This window comes from Solea solea, chromosome 13 (assembly GCF_958295425.1).
Source record: "Solea solea chromosome 13, fSolSol10.1, whole genome shotgun sequence".
Lineage (NCBI taxonomy): Eukaryota > Metazoa > Chordata > Actinopteri > Pleuronectiformes > Soleidae > Solea > Solea solea.
The window spans coordinates 5,752,123-5,773,194 of NC_081146.1; the positions used below are offsets into that span (position 1 = coordinate 5,752,123).

At 39.4% G+C, this 21,072-nt stretch overlaps 1 protein-coding gene across 2 annotated transcripts; it reads left to right on the forward strand.

Moving 5' to 3' along the window:
- Positions 1 to 6,670: 6,670 nt before the first annotated feature.
- cops7a (COP9 constitutive photomorphogenic homolog subunit 7A) lies at positions 6,671 to 18,780 on the forward strand. Of its 2 annotated transcripts, none has more exons than XM_058648558.1 (8): positions 6,671 to 6,830; positions 11,626 to 11,748; positions 13,877 to 13,952; positions 14,565 to 14,653; positions 15,415 to 15,635; positions 15,749 to 15,854; positions 16,736 to 16,905; positions 18,247 to 18,780. In XM_058648558.1, the coding sequence occupies exons 2-8, from the start codon at positions 11,626 to 11,628 to the stop codon at positions 18,284 to 18,286; spliced, it is 825 nt and encodes a 274-aa protein (XP_058504541.1). In that variant the 5' UTR covers positions 6,671 to 6,830; the 3' UTR covers positions 18,287 to 18,780. The 2 variants fall into 2 exon arrangements, with proteins under 2 accessions (XP_058504541.1, XP_058504542.1); XM_058648559.1 differs by having other exon boundaries at positions 15,433 to 15,635.
- Positions 18,781 to 21,072: the final 2,292 nt, after the last annotated feature.

Genomic DNA, 21,072 nt, shown 5'->3' on the forward strand with positions numbered 1-21,072 from the left:
AGTTATTAGTATGCTCTTTGTTAATAGAGCAGCTGCACGGATATCACCTCTGCACCACACAGAAACACCAGATGTCCACACCGTTGCTCCAAAATACTGTCAACTCTTTTTCTACACGTCCCATTTATTTATTTCTTTTTCCTGGCACCTAATCCCACAGCCACTGTCAGCTCTTGTGCTTCCCGAGGTTTTATTATTCAAACCATACTAATTAAAGCAGAAGAGGACTATTTATTTGTTTGTCCCTGAGTATGTTTCAGTGAGTTCAAATTTGTGGTTGCACATCACCACAAATTCTCATTGTTTGAGTGTTTGCGCTGATACGGAGGCTATTTATAAAAAAACAACAACACACGCGCATATCGTTCTTCAGTGACTTTCCTGTCATTACTTTGTCACGGCTCCAGTTTTCATTAATGTCAGTATAGATGAAGGTTGTCAATGGTTTTTGTTCTGTTGTGTTTCTCACATAATGTCCAGTTTAATCTATGACACATCCATTGTTCCCAGAATCAGTGCTTTCTTCCCAAACAAAGAAAGTCTCTACTTTATTCTGGAAAATCTCACAGCAATTATGACTGAGTTAAGAGAAACAAAAACTTAGATGGTGGACAAGCATCAACCTAAACATTTGTCACAAGATCTTGAGAGGGAATACAGGTGGTGAGATCAGTGGATCTCAAAAGGAGTGAAGTATGGCCGATTTTAACCTCTCTGAGCATGTTTGTTTAACACTGCAGCAGTGTTGTGGGCAGAGGGGGCATGGCTCCATAAATCAGCCAGCAGAAACACATTTAATTTCAACAAGATATATTGCTGCCGGAGAGAGGAGATACCAAAGCCTTTAGGGAAAAGTGGAGGTTCAGTTTAAAGAGAGACAAAGTGGGAGTGTTAACAAGGACACTGCAGAAATGAGGAAAAGTACTGCCGGTGTTCACAGAGGAATCATCACCAAGAGGGAGAAGGTCCACTCTCAAACATAGCAACAGTGTTTCATGTCCTTATATGGCAAAAATATGAAGAGATTATGTGTGTAAGATGCAGTTGGAGTACACAACTATAAGTACATTTATTCCAGGAGTGTACACATGCATATTTCCTTTTTTTTTATGGATCTACTTAACAACATTTTAGGGGGGAAAACTTTCACTTTTACCCGTTCGCCCCCTGTGATGCCCAGCAGGTTGTTGACATGAGGAGAGAATGGCCTACAAACCTTAAATGGGTTTGCTCTTTCCTGTCTCCCTGCTGCTTTGACATTCTTCCACTAGTTCTGCATATTTAGAGCCTGGGCACCAAATGGCAGGACTAACTGCTCTTCTGTCCAAAATTGAGAGCCTGCTCAAAATTTTGTATGTAACGGTCAAATTTTCCCTGCTATTTAATAATTATCTCTAAAAATATCTCTATTTTTTTTTTTATCTGCATCTAGCATAGATCAGAGGCAGATGAAATCCACAGCGGTAGCCAAGGCAACCCAGCTAAAAGGCAGACAAGCAGGACGCAACATTTTCCCCATCCAATAAGTTTCCTGAGAGCTGTGGGAACCAAAAATGTAGCTTGTACACAAGAGAAAAGGGGAAGGATATCATATGGTAAAAAAACTGTCATATTTACCATTTATTATTGTAAATGAAGTAGCACTATTTTTGGACTTACCTAGTGTAAACATGGGTTGGTTCACTGAAACACTAAGGTTATGAACAGAACTATAGAATCTGAACAGGGATTGTGTTGGTGTTTGTCTGCGTGAAACCTCCATCATTGGCTTCAATGCCGTTCTTCCTGGTTAACAGTGAACTCACAGCAGACCATAATCTGCTGAAAGACTCAGCACCGTGTCTGGTCTTAGTGTTTTGAGTCAGTGTGCCTCTCAGCCCTCCTGCTAACAGACCCCAGGAGGCAGTCATGGCAGCTGATGTTGGCTTTTTCACCAGTCCTGATTTAAACAGTGGTCTTCTTCACTCAGTGGAAGTGCCTGCAGGGGCTAATTCTCTGAAAAATCACATCTGCATGGCTTTCAGGGCTCGGTCATGATGCCAGCAGTAGTGTCATTCATCCACTGCTGCCAAACAGCTGCTGCGTTTGTGCTGCAGAGTAATTCTCTTCAGGCACAAAGGCCAAGCTAATAACTAATAAAATCTTTCACCAGCAGAACAAGCTGGATGTTTTTCCTGTGAACCCGGAGAATAAGAATGTGTCTGATGGGATTTGGCTTTCAAAAGTTTTACATATGAAGCCGGTTGCTCCAATCAATTGCTCTTGCTTGGCTAATACTAACACCTTATGCTGAATCAATGCTATTTTGCTCATTGTGACAAGATGTGTATGGCACTTAATACTGCAGCATGTCAGGGGGCTAAAGTAATACAAAGGACACCTCCGTAATTACTATTAAAATAAAAGGCAATATAGTGGCAAATCTTGTACTTACTATTTTATTCAGTAATAATGTGGAGATGTTTAAAGGACCTACCATATACTCAACAACTCTCTACAAAACCTTGCTGTCTTGCAGGAATTAACCCAAATGCAGGTTTTGGGCATTATTACGCACTTTTAATTTAAAAATAATAATAATAATACGTTTTAATATAAATTAAGTCAGCTTTTTGTGACCACCAGCACCTTATGACTTAGCTGCAACACAACAAAATGTATGTCCTCTGCTGTCCACTTCCCTTTTTGTGGTCCCATGCCCTAGTACTGGGGTCCATGAATTATTTGTTCAGGCGGCTGAAGGAGAGCTTCAGCTTGTTATTCTTTCTTCAAAGGGCAATGATGTGCAGACTTGAGACCCAATCATGTGCATATGAATCTGCTGACCCTCTCCTCAAAGCCTCAGGACCTCATAGACCAAAAGAAGCCAGTGAAACCAATGGGGTGAGGAGGAAATCATGGTTGTATACGAAGATCTTAAACTTTGCAGGTGTAGGTTTGACTTGAGCACTGCAGACAGCCAGGTTTCAAACTTTTGGTTGATGGATGTTGCGTCTTACAGGCTACAGTCAAACACCTTTGTTGTCATGTTTTTTTTTTTACTTTTCTCTCAGTGATGGATGGTATTTGGACAATGATCAGGCTCACGAGGATCCGTCTACTCCCCGGCACAAACATTGTTATCATGGACGGAACCTTATGTATTTCTCATTTTTTAATAATTCTGTTACTGACTGTGTATTAATGTTAGTGTGTGCATGTATATGTGACACTGTAGCACACACAAAGTGAGTACGCATTTGACCAAATCGTCTGCAGACTTTCAGTAACAGTAGATGTTATGATGCTTAATTGTGGTCAAACGATTCTACTCTGCAAACTCTGCTGTTACTCAACTCCACACCATCGAGTATTAAAGCAGTGAGCTGACAGCTATCATGCTGTGGACTGTTTTGTGTCTAATCAGGCTCCTAGGGACCGTATGTTTGTAGAGTCAGACTGCTTTCTTGATGCGTGTTGGCTTTTTGGCCTGCATCTGCGGCAGCACTGTCTCACAACCACAGTCTGAGTGTGCATGTGCCTGTCTGCCTCTCTGTCTTACTCTATCCCTCTGTCTGGATGATTATTCTCTTTTTACTTCAAGCTCAGTGTGCTTTTGGACACCTATAATTGGCAATAAAAAAGATAAAGCACTCTCTCCAGTCCAGTGAGGGTCACGTAATAGAAAAAGCACAAAAGTCCATAATTGTGAAATATATTTCCTGCCGGGCCAACACTCTTTGGCAGCTCTGCCTGTGTGTGTGTGTGTGTGTGTGTGTGTGTGTGTGCGTGTGCATGTGTGTGTGTGTGTGTGTGTGTAAGGATGACACTCTCATTTAAAACAACCACCTCTGGGACTGTACATAGCTGATCTATCACCACACACATACACACCATACACCACACACACTTGACAAAGAAAATATAGATGTTTTTGTGAGCAGGGAACATTTTATACAGTTTACAGTAAGTCATGATTAACTGTCCTATACATATATATATTACCATACAGGGGCGACGGTAGCTCAGTGGTAGAGCGAGTCATCTTTCAACTCGAGGTTGTGGGTCCGCTAGTTTACATGCCGATGTGTCCTTGGGCCAGACACTTAACCCCATGTTGCTCCTGACAGCGTGTGAATGGGTGTGAATGGGTGACTGGCAAAAGTGTAGTGTAGAGCAGTGTTTCCCAACCCTGGTCCTCAGGGAACACTGCCCTGCATGTTTTCGTGCTGGAGCAGGGCAACATCTAAATCATGCAGGGCATTGTTCCCTGAGGACCAGGGTTGGGAAACACTAGTGTAAAGAAGCTTTGAGTGGTCATCGAGACTAGAAGAGCGCTATATATATATGTATAAATACAAACTATTTACTATACAACCCATAAAATACAGGATATAAGTTTGCAGTATTAACATAACGGAACGCTTCTACAGCTTCTACAGCTTCTACAGCTTCTACAGCTTCTACAGCTTCTACAGGTTAAAGTGCCAAATATTTATTGTGACCTCTCCTCACACTTGAACAACAACAACAACAACAAGGACGCTGTCACTTTCTTGAACCTGGAGTGGAACCCTAATTAATGTCATTGGTAACACCTGTGTTTGTCCTTCTATTTCAAGTTGAGAAATACAGCATCTGCTGGGGAAAAAGTCTGTTGTGCCAGTTTGATTCAAGACATGCTTTACGAGCATTACATACACATGTTGTATGAGATAAACTTTCTGTCATATAATTCCGATTCAGATGCCGATGATCACAGAATTTGACAGAATCTCATAACAGTTTTATGTCATTCGTTTTATTTAACCTCATTCTCAGACGACTCGCCAAGAAATTTAAGTTTTTGCTGAAAACACGAGAGAAACTAACTCTGATGAAATTCACCAACCAAAATGAAACAGATTTAGTTAAATCACGTTACAACCCTGGAAGCATTATGATGACTCTCTATTCCTAAACATTCATTAATACATTTCTTATTGTCAGGTAATGCCTGTGCCATTATTACAACTCCTTAATAGAAGCCAAAACACATACCCATTATCTGTATTTATCCAATTTGATGAAGGAAAATGAAATTAGACTGAAGAAGATTTATTTTGGATTTCAGAGCTCATATAAAATAATTTATTCCAGCAATAGCAGCAATAAAAAAAGTGGATCACTAAATGTACAGAGGGGGACAGAGAGATGACAGTGGTGAATGAGAAAACGCTGCCATTTGAACCATGTGCATTGTTCTTTTTATTTTTCTGCTCTGGTCCAGACTGAAATATTACATCTCCCACTGAGAACATTGTTATAACATTTTTCATAGAGGCATTTATGGTCCCCACAGGATGATTCCTACTCATGTTGGCGACATCATGGTTTTTTCCTTTAGCACAACCATGAGGTTGCTTAATGTGCAAATTAACTAGATTTTGTACAGACATTCATGTTCCCCTCGAGATGAACATCTACAACTGCTGAACTGATTAAATCATGTGCAATCATCAGTTCAGAATTTAAAGTATGCTGCCACAATATTTTACTTTATGAACAAATATGTTCCCTGACACTCACTGTGTACAGTATATACTGTATTGTAGAAACTCAGCATCGTCAGGTTGTGAACTGAGCTCGTGAACTACACCACCCAAAAACACAGGTCAAACATGCACTTGACCTTCATTTCCTTCTGCCTTTGGGTCATTGAGTTTCCCCTCATCCTTTTGTCTTGCTCTGTCTTTCTCATTAACAGTCCAGCCATGACATCGTGAACTGACTAAAGAGTAGAAGCAGCTGTGCAGAACTCAGATGCTGCCATACTGCACATACAGTACTGAGTGTGTGTGTGTGTGTAAATATTTTGTTAAAGCATATGTAAATGTCTATTTCCAACATGATATGGATTTATTTCACAAATCTCATAACACTGGGATTAGTTGGGCTTAAAGCTGAAGTATGTAACTGTTCAGTATTTTAAAAAAATGTCATAAGTTACATTCAAACCATTGTCAGATGAGTTCACACAAGCCTATCAGACTCACACGACTCTCTGTTTCTTTGTGTATGGCTCTGTTTTGCTTTTGTGTCCGTGATGACTCAGAGTGACGTATTTTACATCACCACTGATGGAGAGAAGGCAGAAGCATAAAGTGACAGGGTTATCCCTGGTTTATTTGTTTATTTATGTTATTATGTTATTTATATTATATATGTTGATTTCCCAACATCTAACAGTTTGTTTCTGTTTGTAAACAGTTGTTCATTAGGCCCCCAAATTAATTAAAGAGCTTAACGGTTTAGTCTGATAGACAGAAATCTGTTTCATGTTTTATTACAGATCTATAGAGAATTAGCAAATTATTGACCTGATGAAGCCATTCTTCATTAGAAATCATTATCAACCCGTATGAAAATAGAAAATGTTACAGAGTGAAACAGAAACAGACAAGACTGGAAAGCTTTTGTGGCTTGTGATGAATTTAAATGAAGTAAGGTCTAATTGATACTACAGTACATAAACTGTGTTTAACCAAACCGTAATTTTATTTATTTGCAGACTGTTAAACTGCAGGAATGTAATAAAGCCGACGAGGAAAAGATTAAAGTCAAAAGTCGTTTCTTTAATCTTATAATCTTAGATCATCTTTGGAGCTGTGAAGTCTGATCCACGTGTAGTATAACAGTTCACCGCGAGATGACGCTGTACTCTCTGAGCCGAGGACATGCGTGTTGATTGACAGTTACAATTGTCCCGCCCTCGTCCCTTTACTGTCCAATCAGAGTTTGCGTTGCTTTGTTGTCGTACGTGATACTGACAATCGAGAGAGTGGCTATCTGCTAGAAACCAACAAAACAAGGTAAATTTGAATACACAGCCTTATTTCAACACGTTTGTGATAACATCTATGTGCGCAACGTATTCCCTGGTAATTTAGGCAGGGTGTTGATATGATTAAAATCACCAGGAAGGCTTTAAATGAACTGAGGCCTAGCGTCAGTGCTAATGTGAAGCCTTGCGGTTAGTTGGCCGTTAGCAACCAAGCTAGCATGACACATTGAGCTCTGTTATAGATCAGCCAACACTTCAATGAAAGGTGTGAGTATAACTGCACCCTCTCATGTGAAACTATAGATGTTATATGTATTTTTAACAATTAATCTGCCATTTGGAGCAGTTCTCTGTGTATATTAGGTCTTAAGCTTGGAAATTAGCCTGGTTATAATAGCGCCCGGCAGGTGCTAAGGTTTAGCTTCACTTTACCCTATTACACGATCTTCGCCTTACTGAATTACAATTGTTAATTGGGAAACAGTCAAAAGTGTATATCTTATGGTGTCATTTCCTACCAACATTATTTGTGTCACGATCACACTAACCGCATGTGGCTAGACTTTGTGTTAAGTGCAAATTATACTAATCATTTTATTTTAATATTTGTTAAAATACGCAATAAGTGATATCGTAACTAATGTTGTCAATTCCCCATTGTGGGCATCTCAGATCTGGCAGTACAGTATTAATAGTGGCTTAACTTTGTGAATCTTGTGTAATATCTGCAATAATGAAATGGATTTTGTTTGATTAATTGTTCATTTGAACAGTTGTTGTTGATTTACACTTTTAATCACCCATAACATGAAATTGGAATCATTGTCTTGAGTGATTCCTGCTCTTCTCTGCTCACTTTATTATATGCCACTGCAGTGATCTCACCACTGCTGGCCTTTTGTTATTAAAAGCCTTCAAGATTCAGTGATCCAACTCCATTCCTCTAAGTGACTTAAGTAATTTCCTTACTTTTTGACAGAATCATCATACATTCACACCAGCCACTTGTTTGACGTGTTGCACATGTTAGCCTCTCTGTCATCTAAGACCAGTTTTTTTCATTCTCCTCTGGCCTCTGGCATCAACACAGCATTTTTGCCCAGAGAATTGCTGCTCCCTGGATAGTTTCTCTTTTTCAGGCCATTCTATGTAAACTCTAGATATGGTTGTGAGTGAAAATACCAGTAGTTCAATGTAGTTCAACTGTCTCTGAAATACTCAGACTAGATCATCTGGCACCAATAACATATGAACATATCTTCATGCCTAAATGCATTAAGTTGCTGACATTGGCTGACTAGATGTTTGTATTAATAGTACTTGACCAGGTGTACCTTTAAAAAGTGGTCAGTGAGTGTATGTGCAAAGTCTAGCTTTCACAACTTGGGTTACATATGGGTATTTATATGCATACCTGTTGAAACGCTGCATAACATTAAAGGTGTTCAGCATGCTGTACTTAATTTTAGTGAAAAATCTAAATTGTAGAAGTGGTGTGCAGAGATTTTCACAGCCAATTTAAGTCACTTTTGGTTTCCAAGAGGATTATGGAAAAATGGATGACTTACTTCTTCATGGAGCTGTGTGTCTATTAAAGTGAGTGCTGCTGTTATGTGAGTTAAAGTACAATATACAACAGTGGATGCTCACAGCTGCCAACTCCAGTTTTAAATAGTTTTCCTCCTTGTAGCTTTGTACCTTTTTAAAAAAAAAATAAATAAAAAAAATGATATCATCTCTAACTGTCTATTGTTATTAGGTTCCTTGTGACTATATAAATAAGTATACAACATTAAAGTAATGATAATTGCAAAACAAATGCAATCGTGTTTGTGGTTCCTTTTATGCCCTGGCAGAGAACAGAAGATGCAATAGTTGATGTAGTGTACAAACTAAAGGAAAAAATAAAACAGATGACAATGTTCCCGTCATGAGTGTTTACTGAATAGTTTGTGAAAGTAAAATTAAGCATATGTGAGATGCTTTGGCCAGATTTACCTCAATTAAACACCTATATAATATTTTGGACTGACGAGTTAGACAACGATCATTGCTGTCAAAACACTAAATTGAGGGTGTTCCTTTCAGAAGAATAATGTCCATCCCTTACTGAGAGCTTACTCAGACTTGTAGAATCAATGTCAAGATGCATTAAAGCTGCTCTGGCAGCATGTAGTGACCTAACACCTTACTAAGACACTTTGTAATTGGTCTGTGGTCATTACTGCCTGACAAAACAATTTATCAGAGTGACTAACTCAGCATCGTCTTCCTGCCCTTTGAGAACTGAATTAGTGTTAGCAATTTTCACTTTTCAGTATTTCTTAAATTGATGTTAGGTTTTTTGTGGTCACTGAGGTGCTTTGTGCCTGTATAGCTGCATATTATTGACCAAGTCTTACCTAATTTACTTAAGTATAACCTAACCTAATATTTTTTTTCCACCTCTGTCCAATGATATACCCATTTGCCAGTTTCTCTCTTTAATAATTCAGTTGACGATCACAGATGGACCCAGTCTCACTATTCAGAGCGTCATTTGCCCTGAAATTCCTGAAAATGAATGAGATACTGTCTCTGAAACGTATAGTGTAGGTTAATTTGTTTGGCTGCAGTGTATGCTTGCTCAGCTGTTCAGCTTGCTAGGAAATATATGGTTTGGACTGCCTCGATAGCTTCTAGTGGAACACAATATGGAAGATGTGTATATGTGTGCATCTAAATTCCCTAGTTTTCAATTGGAAAATATATAAGCCTGGACTGAGAAGGGTAACAACCAGTCAGGCTGCCCTTTTATTGAGCAGTGGGTGTCCAGACTCTGTTGCAATAATTTTTGAAAATCGCCTGAGGTAATGAAACTGTTCTGATGTTTCTGCATTAATTTTATCATGCATCAGTTAAACTAAACTTCTTTTGTGTCTGATACAATATTTAAAATATCAGTCAATATCAATAAGTCCACAGGACATCACCTCACCTGGAAACATTTTCATTAGTGCTTTTAAATTCAATCAAAGCTGTTATCCAGCTTTTTTACTCCGAAGTTTGTGAGTGGCAAAGCCGAATTGTGGACATTGTACAGAAAACACTGTCGGGGGTTTGACATCAGAGGGTGGTCTGGGATTAACGTTGTGTGTAGTCGAAATATCAATTCAAGGCACATAAATATTCCTGTAGCCTCTTACTTTGGTAATTATTCTGGTTATTCTGCCCTCAGCCCAAAGTGCATTTGCTTCTTATTTTTATTATGTCTTTTTTTTACTTTTTATTTATGAGCATATTTACAATTTACAAGGGCATTAAGCAGAGTCTTCTTCCTACGGCTTCTTTCTTTAAGGGTCCCCACAGCAAATCATCATCTGTGTCCATCTAGCCCTAGCCCTTGTGTCCTAATGCACAGTGAATATGAACAATATCAAAACACACATGAAAGTCATTGAATGATCTATCTTTAGGTTTTTAATTTTTAATATTACACATAGCATAAACTATAATTATGGAGGTTTTGATCCATTCATTCATAATGGAGACATCTGTTGTATAAAATGTAAATAATTAACAATAAACGCGGCAAATGTTTTAATAAGGTTTATTGTGCCAACATAATTTGTTTGTTTTTGGTCAGTCTGTCAGTATGTCCAAAGTAAAGGGATGTAAAGTGAACTATTAGGGCTTTGCCATATCATATTGTTCATATCACAGTTATACCAGTATTATATTTTTATGTGATAAGAAATTGGCATATCGCAATACAAACAATATTAGCTTCTTGATGAAGCATTCTTTTCTACCTTAGTTCATATGCTCATAATCTAAAGCTACTGTCAGTGCACAGCTGCTGTCCTTTTTTGGGCATTCTGTCTTCCTCTTTCCCTTCCTCACCCTCACACGTGGGCATGATTAATCATACAAACACAAGAGAGAAGCGGAGGCAGGTGAGGTGAAACCCGTCTGTGAGAAAAAGTTAACTTCAGTGTGCTACCAGAAATAAATGCTTCTCAGAAGTAAAATTGCACAGATGTTCATCTCAAAGTCAAAACCATGCCAAAATATCAAGCATTTTTAAACACACGTTTCCCTGGCTGCTTGATCTACACCAGGGTAACAAAGCAGCTGCATCTCTGAACAAGCACAACGAGAGATGGGCTTTGACCTGTGTGGGGTGTTTGAGAGGAAATGCTCTTCCTGGCTCCACCACACAGATACTATAGATACGGTTTGGTGTAAAAGAAAATAAAAAAAATGTAAACCTACAATAACTTCATACATCCTGTAGCACTCCGATTACAGATTCTACTCAAAGCAAGGCTACATCATGTGCCCAGGATGATGAAGAAATAGAATAGTGACGGAATGTTTGTAACCAATAGGCATAAAGTGTTTTTGAATATTGTACATAATCTGCTCCATATGCATTTCTCATGTTGCCTGCATTTTTACAACCCAATTATTCTTCCACTATTTAAGTAGCTTTCTAGGTAAATGGAAAGTTAAGTGCTTTGGTCAAGTGTACTTTGCTGTTAGACGTTACATGAGGACTGAGTGTTTTTAGTCTCGATGCATTTTAGTCCAGCCACAAGTGACTGGGCTGTGTTTCAAAGTGCATAGAATTATTTGAAGATGCTGTGGATTTCTTTGTCCATTAATAGGTTTTTGTCATTTATTTATGAAAAACTGACGTGTTGTACAGAGACGACATTTTAAACATCAAAACAGTGACAGAGCCACTGCAGTTACTGAGTTGTTCTGTTTTTTTTAATGATACTGTGCTGCCCATACATGTATTTTGATCTGTGTCCATGACCTGTGTCCACTGGCGACAGATGGAGGTGGAGCAGCTCTTGTCTCTGTCAGGCCCAGCACTGGCCCAGGCTGTTAGCTCTCTGCTGGAGACCCCAGGACTCTACGTCTTCTCTGACATCCTGGAGTTGCCTAATGTTAGAGAGGTAAACACACTCATTTCACACTTCATCTTCCTCACTCTCTCTTTGTCTTCCAAGATCTTTTCACACTTCACCTCAAAGTCTGTCTTAATCACAAACCGACAAGTGTTAATGTATCCAAAGCATATTTAGCACTAAAATTATCAGGTATACCTGGGATTTTAGAACCCAGATGAAGCTGCTAGAAGGTGATTAACACTGCTACAGTGCCAGTGTTGTCCTGTATTGTTTTTATCTTATGTGTGAATTGTGATGTCAGGGTTGTGCAGGGAACTAAACAAAAGTTAACATGCTCAGCCGGGTCTTGCGTTGCCACTAGGGCTGCAATAATATGATTTTCTTTCATAAATGATTAATCTGTTGATTATTTTTCTCCATTTATCGATTTGTCATTTGGTACATAAAATGTTGATCAATCTTTTCCAAAGCTCCAAATGATGATGTGCTCATGTGTTCTTTATTTGTCTACAAACCAAAATGATTCCATTGTAGTGATTTCTTTTTTTATATGGAGCAAATAAAAAAAACTCTCAAACTGATTAATCAATTTTCAAAATAGTTGATTAATTTAATACTAGATTAATAATTGCTTAATCCATTAATAGTGTCAGCCTTAGTTGCCACTGATGCCAATTTGAGCAGAACCTGATAAAACTTTGAATGCCACGTTCACACACATTCCCACTGGTAAAAATCACGTTTAAACGTGGGATTATTTTTTAATTTTCTTTTTAATCAAATGGCAATTGGGTACAAAGTACAAAACATGGATAATGAACCGTTGGCTACTTAATGTGATCACATTGTTTGAGTAACATCAAGTGTATATTCTAGCAATATAGAGTGGTAATTAAGATATCCTCAAGCGGAAATGTGTGTACATTTATGTCCAGTCCAGTTAACACATCTATATATACGTCCAGAATGTAGTGCTGTTATAAACTCCATCACCTATTAAGTAGGTCTGTTATTTTTATTTGTTAAGGACATTAAAGTTCACATCTCACATTTACATTTTTTAATTTCCAAATGTCCCTCATTCATAGACTTAGACTTAGACTTCCTTTTATTGTTATTGCACAGAATACACAGCAGTGAAAACTGGCAACAAAATTTCGTTGCTTGGCAGCAGATAAGAAACCAACACATAGCATTGAATTTTTGTCACTTATGAGTTTTTGATGGGAAATGTCTTTTATCTTACTGTAAATACATATATTTATGTATTATATACATGTATATACATGTATTCAACTTTTTCAGACTAACTATGATTAATAAAAAGTGTTTTATGTATATAAATATAAGTAAAATTGTGCAAAAAGAGAACAGGAATGAAAACTGTAAGCAGCAATATGAAAAGAAAAAAAACAGTTAAATATTGCACAGATAGTGTCGGGAAGGGGGGGGGGGGGGACTGCTAAATTGTTATTTGGAATTTAGCAGTCTGATGGCCAGCGGAAAGTAACGTAAAGTAAGGCTTCCCTTCACAGGATGAATAAATACTGTCATATATAAAAGAGTCTTTTTGGATATTTAGTTCAGAGAATGTGATTCTAGACATTTATCATTGCATACACAGAAAGTAGACGAACTGCTGCTAGGCTCATTTATGTATTTAGTTTTATTAATTACTATGTTAAAAAGGTGAAGATACATTACAGCATAAAGTCTTTTTGTGTGCTATCAACTTCAGTTGACAGCACATTACGTTTCCAATATCAAATGTTTACCCCTTGAACCAAAACCTTTCTTTTTACTGTCACAGACAAGCGCAGAAACCAGGGAATAGTCACATTTAAGAGAGAATTTGGCACTCAAACTGATTATCTTAAAAAGTTTGACAAATTTAGTAGTTAATTTCTAGTCAATTAATGTGTGAGAGCCCTGCTGTGGATATGTTCTTCAGCCAGCTGTGTGAATTTCCTCCTGAAATTTATTCAAAACTGTCTAAATTTATGTAGTCGGGTCTTCATGTGGTCTCTCTTTTCCTCACAGCAAGACTCTCTTCAGATCTACTCAGTGTGCACAGATAAAATGCAGGTGCACAGGGTTTTTTTTTCCAGTATGGTCTCATTACTTCTCAGTTCTGTTCCCTCATTTTCTCCTTCCCCTCATCTGTCCTCTACAGCTGGAGAATGGCCCTCATGCACCAGTGTACCAGCTCCTGAACCTCTTTGCCTATGGAACCTACTGCGACTACAAAGGTACTGCAGTGGCAGCACTGTGTAAATAAGTAATATGGCAGCCGGTGACTCTTTTATTATGAGCTGTATATCTTTGCTGCAAGGCAGGCACCTTGACACAGAGGCTTTAAACACCCTCACCTGACACACTGTAGTCAGGTAATGCACAGAAAGGTTAGGGCAACTTTTTTTTTTTTGAACAGATGGACATTAAACTAATCCTTTGTGCTTTCCGTGTAATGCATTAAGAATCTTCTACAAGAAGTAGAACTATAATTATATCTAGTTTCATGCTGAATATCAATCAATAGCCTGGAAAAATAATGTAGCCTACTTTATTGTACCCTTCTTTTTGAGTCCTGCCATCAGACAGCATATTTACTTTCACGGTGTGTATAGAGAAGCTGTCAGAGCTGCAGTCTGGGGGGTGTGAGTCCTGTCACCAAGGGAGCAAGGCAGCAGGAGTCTCTGGGGAGCAACTTCCTTTCAGCTTAGTTCTCTGACTGCTCAAACAGCCCCACACTCACCTGCATGTCTGTGTATAAAGCATTAAATAGTTACTCCTTTATGTGAAACTTTGACCCTGAGCTCTTTGTTTGAATTTTACTGTCATGTCTGCGTCTGTGTCTGTAGAGAGAGCAGCCTCTCTTCCAGAGTTGACCCCTGCACAGAGAAATAAACTCCGTCATCTGTCCATCATCAGCTTGGCTTCCAACCTCAAGGTTTGTTTATTTCTCTTTTAGTTAGTACGGAAAAGTGCAGGTGAACTCTAATGGGTTTGTCTCAAAAATAGAAAATATCTTAATTTCTGTTACGTTGAAATTGCTGTAGTCATCATACAGCAAGATATTAATGATTGATTCACAAGTCTGTTTTTACACTCAGCATCTCTGTTTTATTTAGATGCCTAATCAATTAAAAAACAAGTTTTTGAGAGTTTGGCTGTAATTTTCAGTAGTTATTTCAGCTAAATTAGAAGTAAGACTTCAGAGGAGCCTGAGGGTTCTAGAGAGGAAATTACCAATGCAACCACTCATGACATTTTAGATATCTGACTTCGTTCCATCTGCATGATAAAGTATTAAATGTTCTTCTCTCATTTGCGCCCTCCAACCATGCTGCACCTCCTCTTATGATGCCCTTTTCTTTCTCTGCCCATAATAAATAATTGATTCATTATTCGTCGCCCATACTGTCCCTTTTTACCCTTAACGTAATGTCACTCTCCATTAACATTACTCCCTTCATTCTTGCCCCTTGTTTTCCTCTGTTATATGCCACTACTTTCCCTGCACGTAGGCTTGAACTCTCTAATTGTCCAGTGAAGCATTTTCAAATTCCAAACTCTCCTGTCGTTTTCATTTTGTCGTGACATTTAGACAAATGAGCAGTGTCACACTTAGGTTTTTGTCATTTTCCATGAAAGTGTTCATTTCTTTGTCCATTTACCTCAGTTCAGAAGATAATAATATGAGGATTAAAGTGTATTCCTTCCCCTCAGTGCCTGCCGTACTCACTCCTCTTGCAGCAGCTGGAGCTGAAGAATGTGCGGGAGCTGGAGGACCTGCTGATCGAGGCTGTCTATTGCGACATCATCCAGGGTAAACTAGACCAGAGGAACCAGCAGGTGGAGGTGGACTGCAGCGTGGGTCGTGACCTCGGCCCCAACGAGCTCCCAAACATAATCAACACTTTGCAAGAGTGGTCAGTAATAGGCCTGTTGTGGGTCTGTGCACACGCGTTGAGATTTATGTCTCAATTATCTGTTTTCCTAACTCACAGTCCCTTTGTGCCCTTCTTGTTTTTCTCTCCCTCAGGTGCACAGGCTGTGAGGCCGTATTGTGTGGCATCGAGGAGCAGGTCACGCGAGCCAATCAGTACAGAGAGAGCCAGCTGAAGGTTAAAGTCCAAGTGGAAACAGAGGTCAGTCCCCCATCCTTTCAGCTCTTCCACCCCACTCTCTCTCTCTCTCTCTCTCTCTCCAGATAATCCAGTCATTATAGGTCTCTGTTTTTTTTTGCTTCGAGCTACTGTTGGTATTTTAGTTTCCTCCTGAATGTATATTTCCTTTTCTGTGTCTTGTTTATGACTAAACTCATACAGCAGCAGCAGCAGCATGCTCACATCTCCAACTTCAAATGATTCACTGTTTTTTTTAAGTTAGCCTCAAAGGTTTGGGCCCCATAACAACTTTGAAAACAGGTTTTTATTAATGATTTCCCCTGTTTATACATGAGTTAAATATATAAATGAATTTGTGTTGTCCAAGGTCACAGTCGCCTCGCTACAAAGCCTCACAGCATTAAACGCTTTTTACATTTTTGGCCAGTATGGTTGCAGCATTACTGCATTACTGTTAGGCCACGGTCATACGTCGCATGTCCGTGCATCCGCTAGGGTCCACATGGCATAAGTTATGTCATCCACCCTTTTTCGCGGTGGTCCGTGTGGACTGTATGCGCCAACCGTGCATGCTTCCTGTAGCACAACACAAGATAACGATGAAAGCAGTAACCATGGAAACTTGCTTGACGTTATATGAGGAAGTCCACTGGTACACCACAGATGTACAACTCTGCGGTTCAAGAATACAAGGACGTACAAAAGAAGATGAACACCTGGAAAGTGGGATGTGAGATCGAGTACACGTGCATGGACACGGACCCTTCTTTTAGTTTGACCAAAACTGTGGTATGAATGCGCAGATGGAAATGTGACATGGCTCTCGACAGATGCAGATTGTGGTGAGTATGAGCATCCCTTACACTGGTTTAATCTTTACATTTGAATCTCTTTTTATGTAGGTTTCAAATCTGCAGAAAACATTAAAGGCCAGCGCCGCCTCTCCTTCATCAGGCCCCGCCCCTGCTGGAGCCGCCTCCAATCAGGATGCAGACCAGCCTGCTGAGCCTCGAGACCCCGCCTCCTCTCAGGAACCTCGACAGCCCGGCAAGAAGAGTTCAAAGGTGAAAGGGTGAGTACTGTGATGCTACCTCTTGTATTTGCTGTGGTTATGTGAACGTCTGTGGCTACAACACAAAGTTTATCTGCTTGACTGATTATAATGATGTTATAGCCACCAAGCGTTTGCATAGAAATTGTGTCCAGACCCAGAGTTTCACAAATTAAAGGCATTAAATATGTTTGGCCATGTAGAACAATTGTCTGGAATGATGTTTTATTCAGACTTGTTTTTGCAAGTAAGAATCCTATTTCTTCTTCCCAGACGTGGAAATAAAACAAATAGCTGAATGTGAAGGTTCTTTCTGTTTGAGTTTTTTTATCGCCGCTGCTTCATTTATTCTGTGAAGCACTTTGTAACTGTGCTTTTTGAAAGGTGCTTTATAAATACAAATTTACCTTGTTATAACTGCGGCGCTGTAAAGACTCAAACACTTCAAACACTAAATTAAAGCCATTATTTCAGTGTTCTTGTAGAGTGTGAAGTTAATTTAACAGAGAGATTGTGTTTCCATTTTTTTCCATAAACATAAAAAAACAGCTGCCAGTGTAAGTGGTTTGTCTGGGACTGTGTTTGTGTATGTGCATGTTTGTGTGTGTCTCTGCATGAGGTGTCTTTATTATCAGATGCACATCAGTGTTTTGCAGCACCACTCTGACTCTATCAGTCTCTCTCTCTCTCTGTGTTCTGCTTCCATCCGGCCCAATTACAGTTGGCTAATTTCACATCTGTCCTGGATTGTAAAATGTCACTGATATACAAATGCCCCGTGTGCTCTCCTCCTGAAAGAGCCATCTCCGCCCTCCAGCAATCAGACGCGATGCTTTTGCTCGTCTGCTGTTTATGTTGCAGCTGAACAGAAAGCAGTGATTATTCTCTGGCTGCCTGTCACATTTTGATGAAACGCAGAGCCCTGTAATTTTCATCACTCAGCTCTGCACTTCATTCGTATAGAGATTCACTTAATGTTTCAGAAATCCAAATTAATGATAGCTTAACCTCAATCCTCAAATTAAAATGAGTTCTGACACCATTTCTTTACAAAGCCATTTAAAGGATGGGGCTGATAGCACAGCGGTTATTATTAGATATTTGTTCTTTTTAATTTGAAGAAATCTGAAATCCTCTGAGAATCGTTTTAGTGCAGGAAAAGTCATTAGATGTTGTAGCACAAAGATGTTTGTTACCAGAGTGCTGCAGTAATGTGCTGGTTCAGTAGAGCAAGTGGGGAAGTCAAAATGAACCATAAAATTTAAAACATTTTGACACAAAACACACAAATTCTGTGTTTTATTTATTCATTAATTTATTCACTCATTCATATATTTATTGTTTTGGTCGTTTCCCTCTCAGGCTGCGTGGTAGTGGGAAGATCTGGTCCAAGTCCAACTGAAGATGAGGGAGAGACGGCGGCACTGATGGACACTCACTGAAAGACTGTTGATATGTGGACATGTTTTTGGACAAATGGATTCATCTAATGTGACCAACGTTCACAGAAAGAACCAGGAGGCTTCAGGGGACTTTTCTTGTCGCCTGATCTCGCCTTCATGGATTCAGAATGTCAGTGACTGGATATGACGGGTGTGACATTCACTTTTTCAGTTGTTTATAGCCTGACAGGTGGACTATATATATATATCTACACACACACACACACACACACACACACATACGTACAGCAGTTAGAACACATGAAGGCAGAACAGGCTGTCAAGTCACCACTGAGTGTGTATGTGTATCTCGTTATTGATTTGAAAATGTTCTTTTAGATTCATCCTATGTTGCTTTGTATTTTCTTCTGTCTGTTGAGACGTGTATAAAATCAGAATATAACTTGTTGGGAAATAAAACAAAGTCCTGTACTGATCGGGACTGTCTCATTAATATCACTGTGACGACTTTTGTTTTATTAAACTCACTTCAGACTGCATCTCTGGAGGGTGCACTGCTAAATGTTAACGCACAGAAAGGGGGCTACCCATTAGGAGGTCAAGCCATTAATTAGGGCACGTCCCCAAAGAGACTAATTTATTATAGAGCTGAGGCTTCCCCTGTGCACAAGCAGCATGGCTACACACACATTAATATTTTATATGCGCATGTTTTGCCCTGAGCCTCTGTTTCAGTGTCAATATTGCCTGCCACCCTTCATCACGCAGTCAAAATCATACCTGCTCTGTCCCCCTCACTCTTATTCTCTTTCCTCTCGGACTGGATATTGAACTCCAGTACTGAGGTGGCATCGACTGAATTTTCGGGCTGTGTATCGAACTTCAAACAAACTTTGGGCTGGGTATCAAACTCCAGTAGTTTTGTGGTATCAACCAAACTTCCTCTGTATCACCCAGTAATGAAAATGTGCTGTCATTCGATGTCTAATTTCAGTACTGTTTGACTTGGACCAGACGGTGCTTATAATTGTCTTGAGTCGTTCGGGGAAGTTAAATCAGAGATGGAGCTCATTCCCTAAAGGCAAACGTAGGAAAACGGGGCCTAACACGTGTGAGTGAGTGTGTCTGTGATGTGTTTTCAGAGGCTGGTACTTGTTTAATGAATGAGGGCATGTCGAGAAGATCTAAAGTGACGCAGCTAATTTAATAAAACACAAAATAAATGTGACAACAGAAAGTTGCCTCATGTTTGACTGTGAGAAGGCAACTGAACAAACAAGTAAAGATTTTTACCGTCATGTAAAAGTCCAGATATCCATACCATATTGAACATTTTTAATCAATGCCCACCCCTAGTTTTCTTCAGTTGTTCTTCATCAAGGCATCAATAAAGTGACGAGCAGCAACAGCGAGAGGGAAATAGTCCACATCTTTCTCCATTTCCCCAGCTCTTCCATCGTCTTTCCCCACCTCTATAAATGGGGTGTTAATTTCAGTCGGTGTGATTGAGCTTCATTGGTTGACAGTTTTCTTTTTTTTTTTTTTCTTTGCCAGACTGGAGCTGTGAGTTCTAACAGCTGTACACTTTTCACAGTGAACGTGTAATTGTGGGGAGAGAAAGGTGGCAGGTGAGCCGTGTGTGAGTAAATGAGTGATGATGTTGCGTGTGTTCGTTCACACTCGGCCCTCTGTGTTAGTGTTTGTTGTTTGTCCTCCATAGTTACAGATTGCCGCACCGTCTGTCGGTATGGGTCTCATAACTAGACGGTCATTAAAACTTCCAAGTGGAACCCAGCCAATCAATTAGTTTGATTGATCAGTAAAATGCCCAGATGAGATGGAAACAGCGGCTGTGCAGCAGACTGCTGGAGGATCTCAGCACACCCGAGTGGCATTTCTCCTCTTGCCTGCGCTGATTTTATTGACATTTGTTTGAAAAACTACACAGGAAATTCTTGCTTAGCATGCTGTTAATCTTTGTGCAGCGAAAGAATCCATATGAGGTTAAGAGATAAGGGGGAAGGCTTCAGACCCTTTTTAGCCGCTGCTCCTCACATGATTGGCACATGCAGGACTTTTTAATGCCAACCCCATGGTTCAAAATCAATGCAGGCGGTTGGACTAAATGTTTAATTCATGCAGAAAAAGATTAGGATATAGAGGTAGCTATTAAAATGCACAATGTAAGCCTTATCCTCTCATAAGTCCCTGCAGATCGCACAGCTCCCCTGGGGGAATTCATTCAGCATGCACAGAAATAAACAGATGCACAAAATGACACACAAAAAAACACCAGTAATGAGTCTTTATTGACCTTCCATGGTACGGACCACATTTCTACAGGAATGCTACTAAAAAATCACAAGACTTGGATATCTGGAGCACTGCACGAGTCACACATGATGCCACCAGTACTATGTCTGTAGTGGAAATGTGTGTAAGTGGAGGTTTCATGTCTCAAAGCTGCTTAGAAAAGTTGCCAAACACATACTGACATTTGGCTTTGAAAAGGCTCTATAAGACGTCTCTGACTGATAAAATAGACATTTATAAATAATAGATTTGAAGTAGCTCTCACAAATGTTCATACAGTATACATGCAGATTCATTGGAGACACAAATGATGCTCCTTTATGTACTACTTTCCTTTGGTGCACCCAAGACAGCTGATTTACTGTGGCTCCATGGTGATATGAAGGGAAATGATGATAGTCTTGTTCTTCTCCACATTTTTGATACTTGGCTGTCAAGTGAAAAGAAAATCATTGTTGTGGTTACATCAGTC

Bases quoted from the DNA above. Each gene is read 5' to 3' on its own strand.
- cops7a (XM_058648558.1), top strand. From the start codon at position 11,626: ATGGAGGTGGAGCAGCTCTTGTCTCTGTCAGGCCCAGCACTGGCCCAG. The intron at 13,953-14,564 runs GTACTGCAGTGG...CTGTGTCTGTAG, and splicing joins AACCTACTGCGACTACAAAG to AGAGAGCAGCCTCTCTTCCA. The intron at 15,855-16,735 runs GTCAGTCCCCCA...CTTTTTATGTAG, and splicing joins AAGTCCAAGTGGAAACAGAG to GTTTCAAATCTGCAGAAAAC.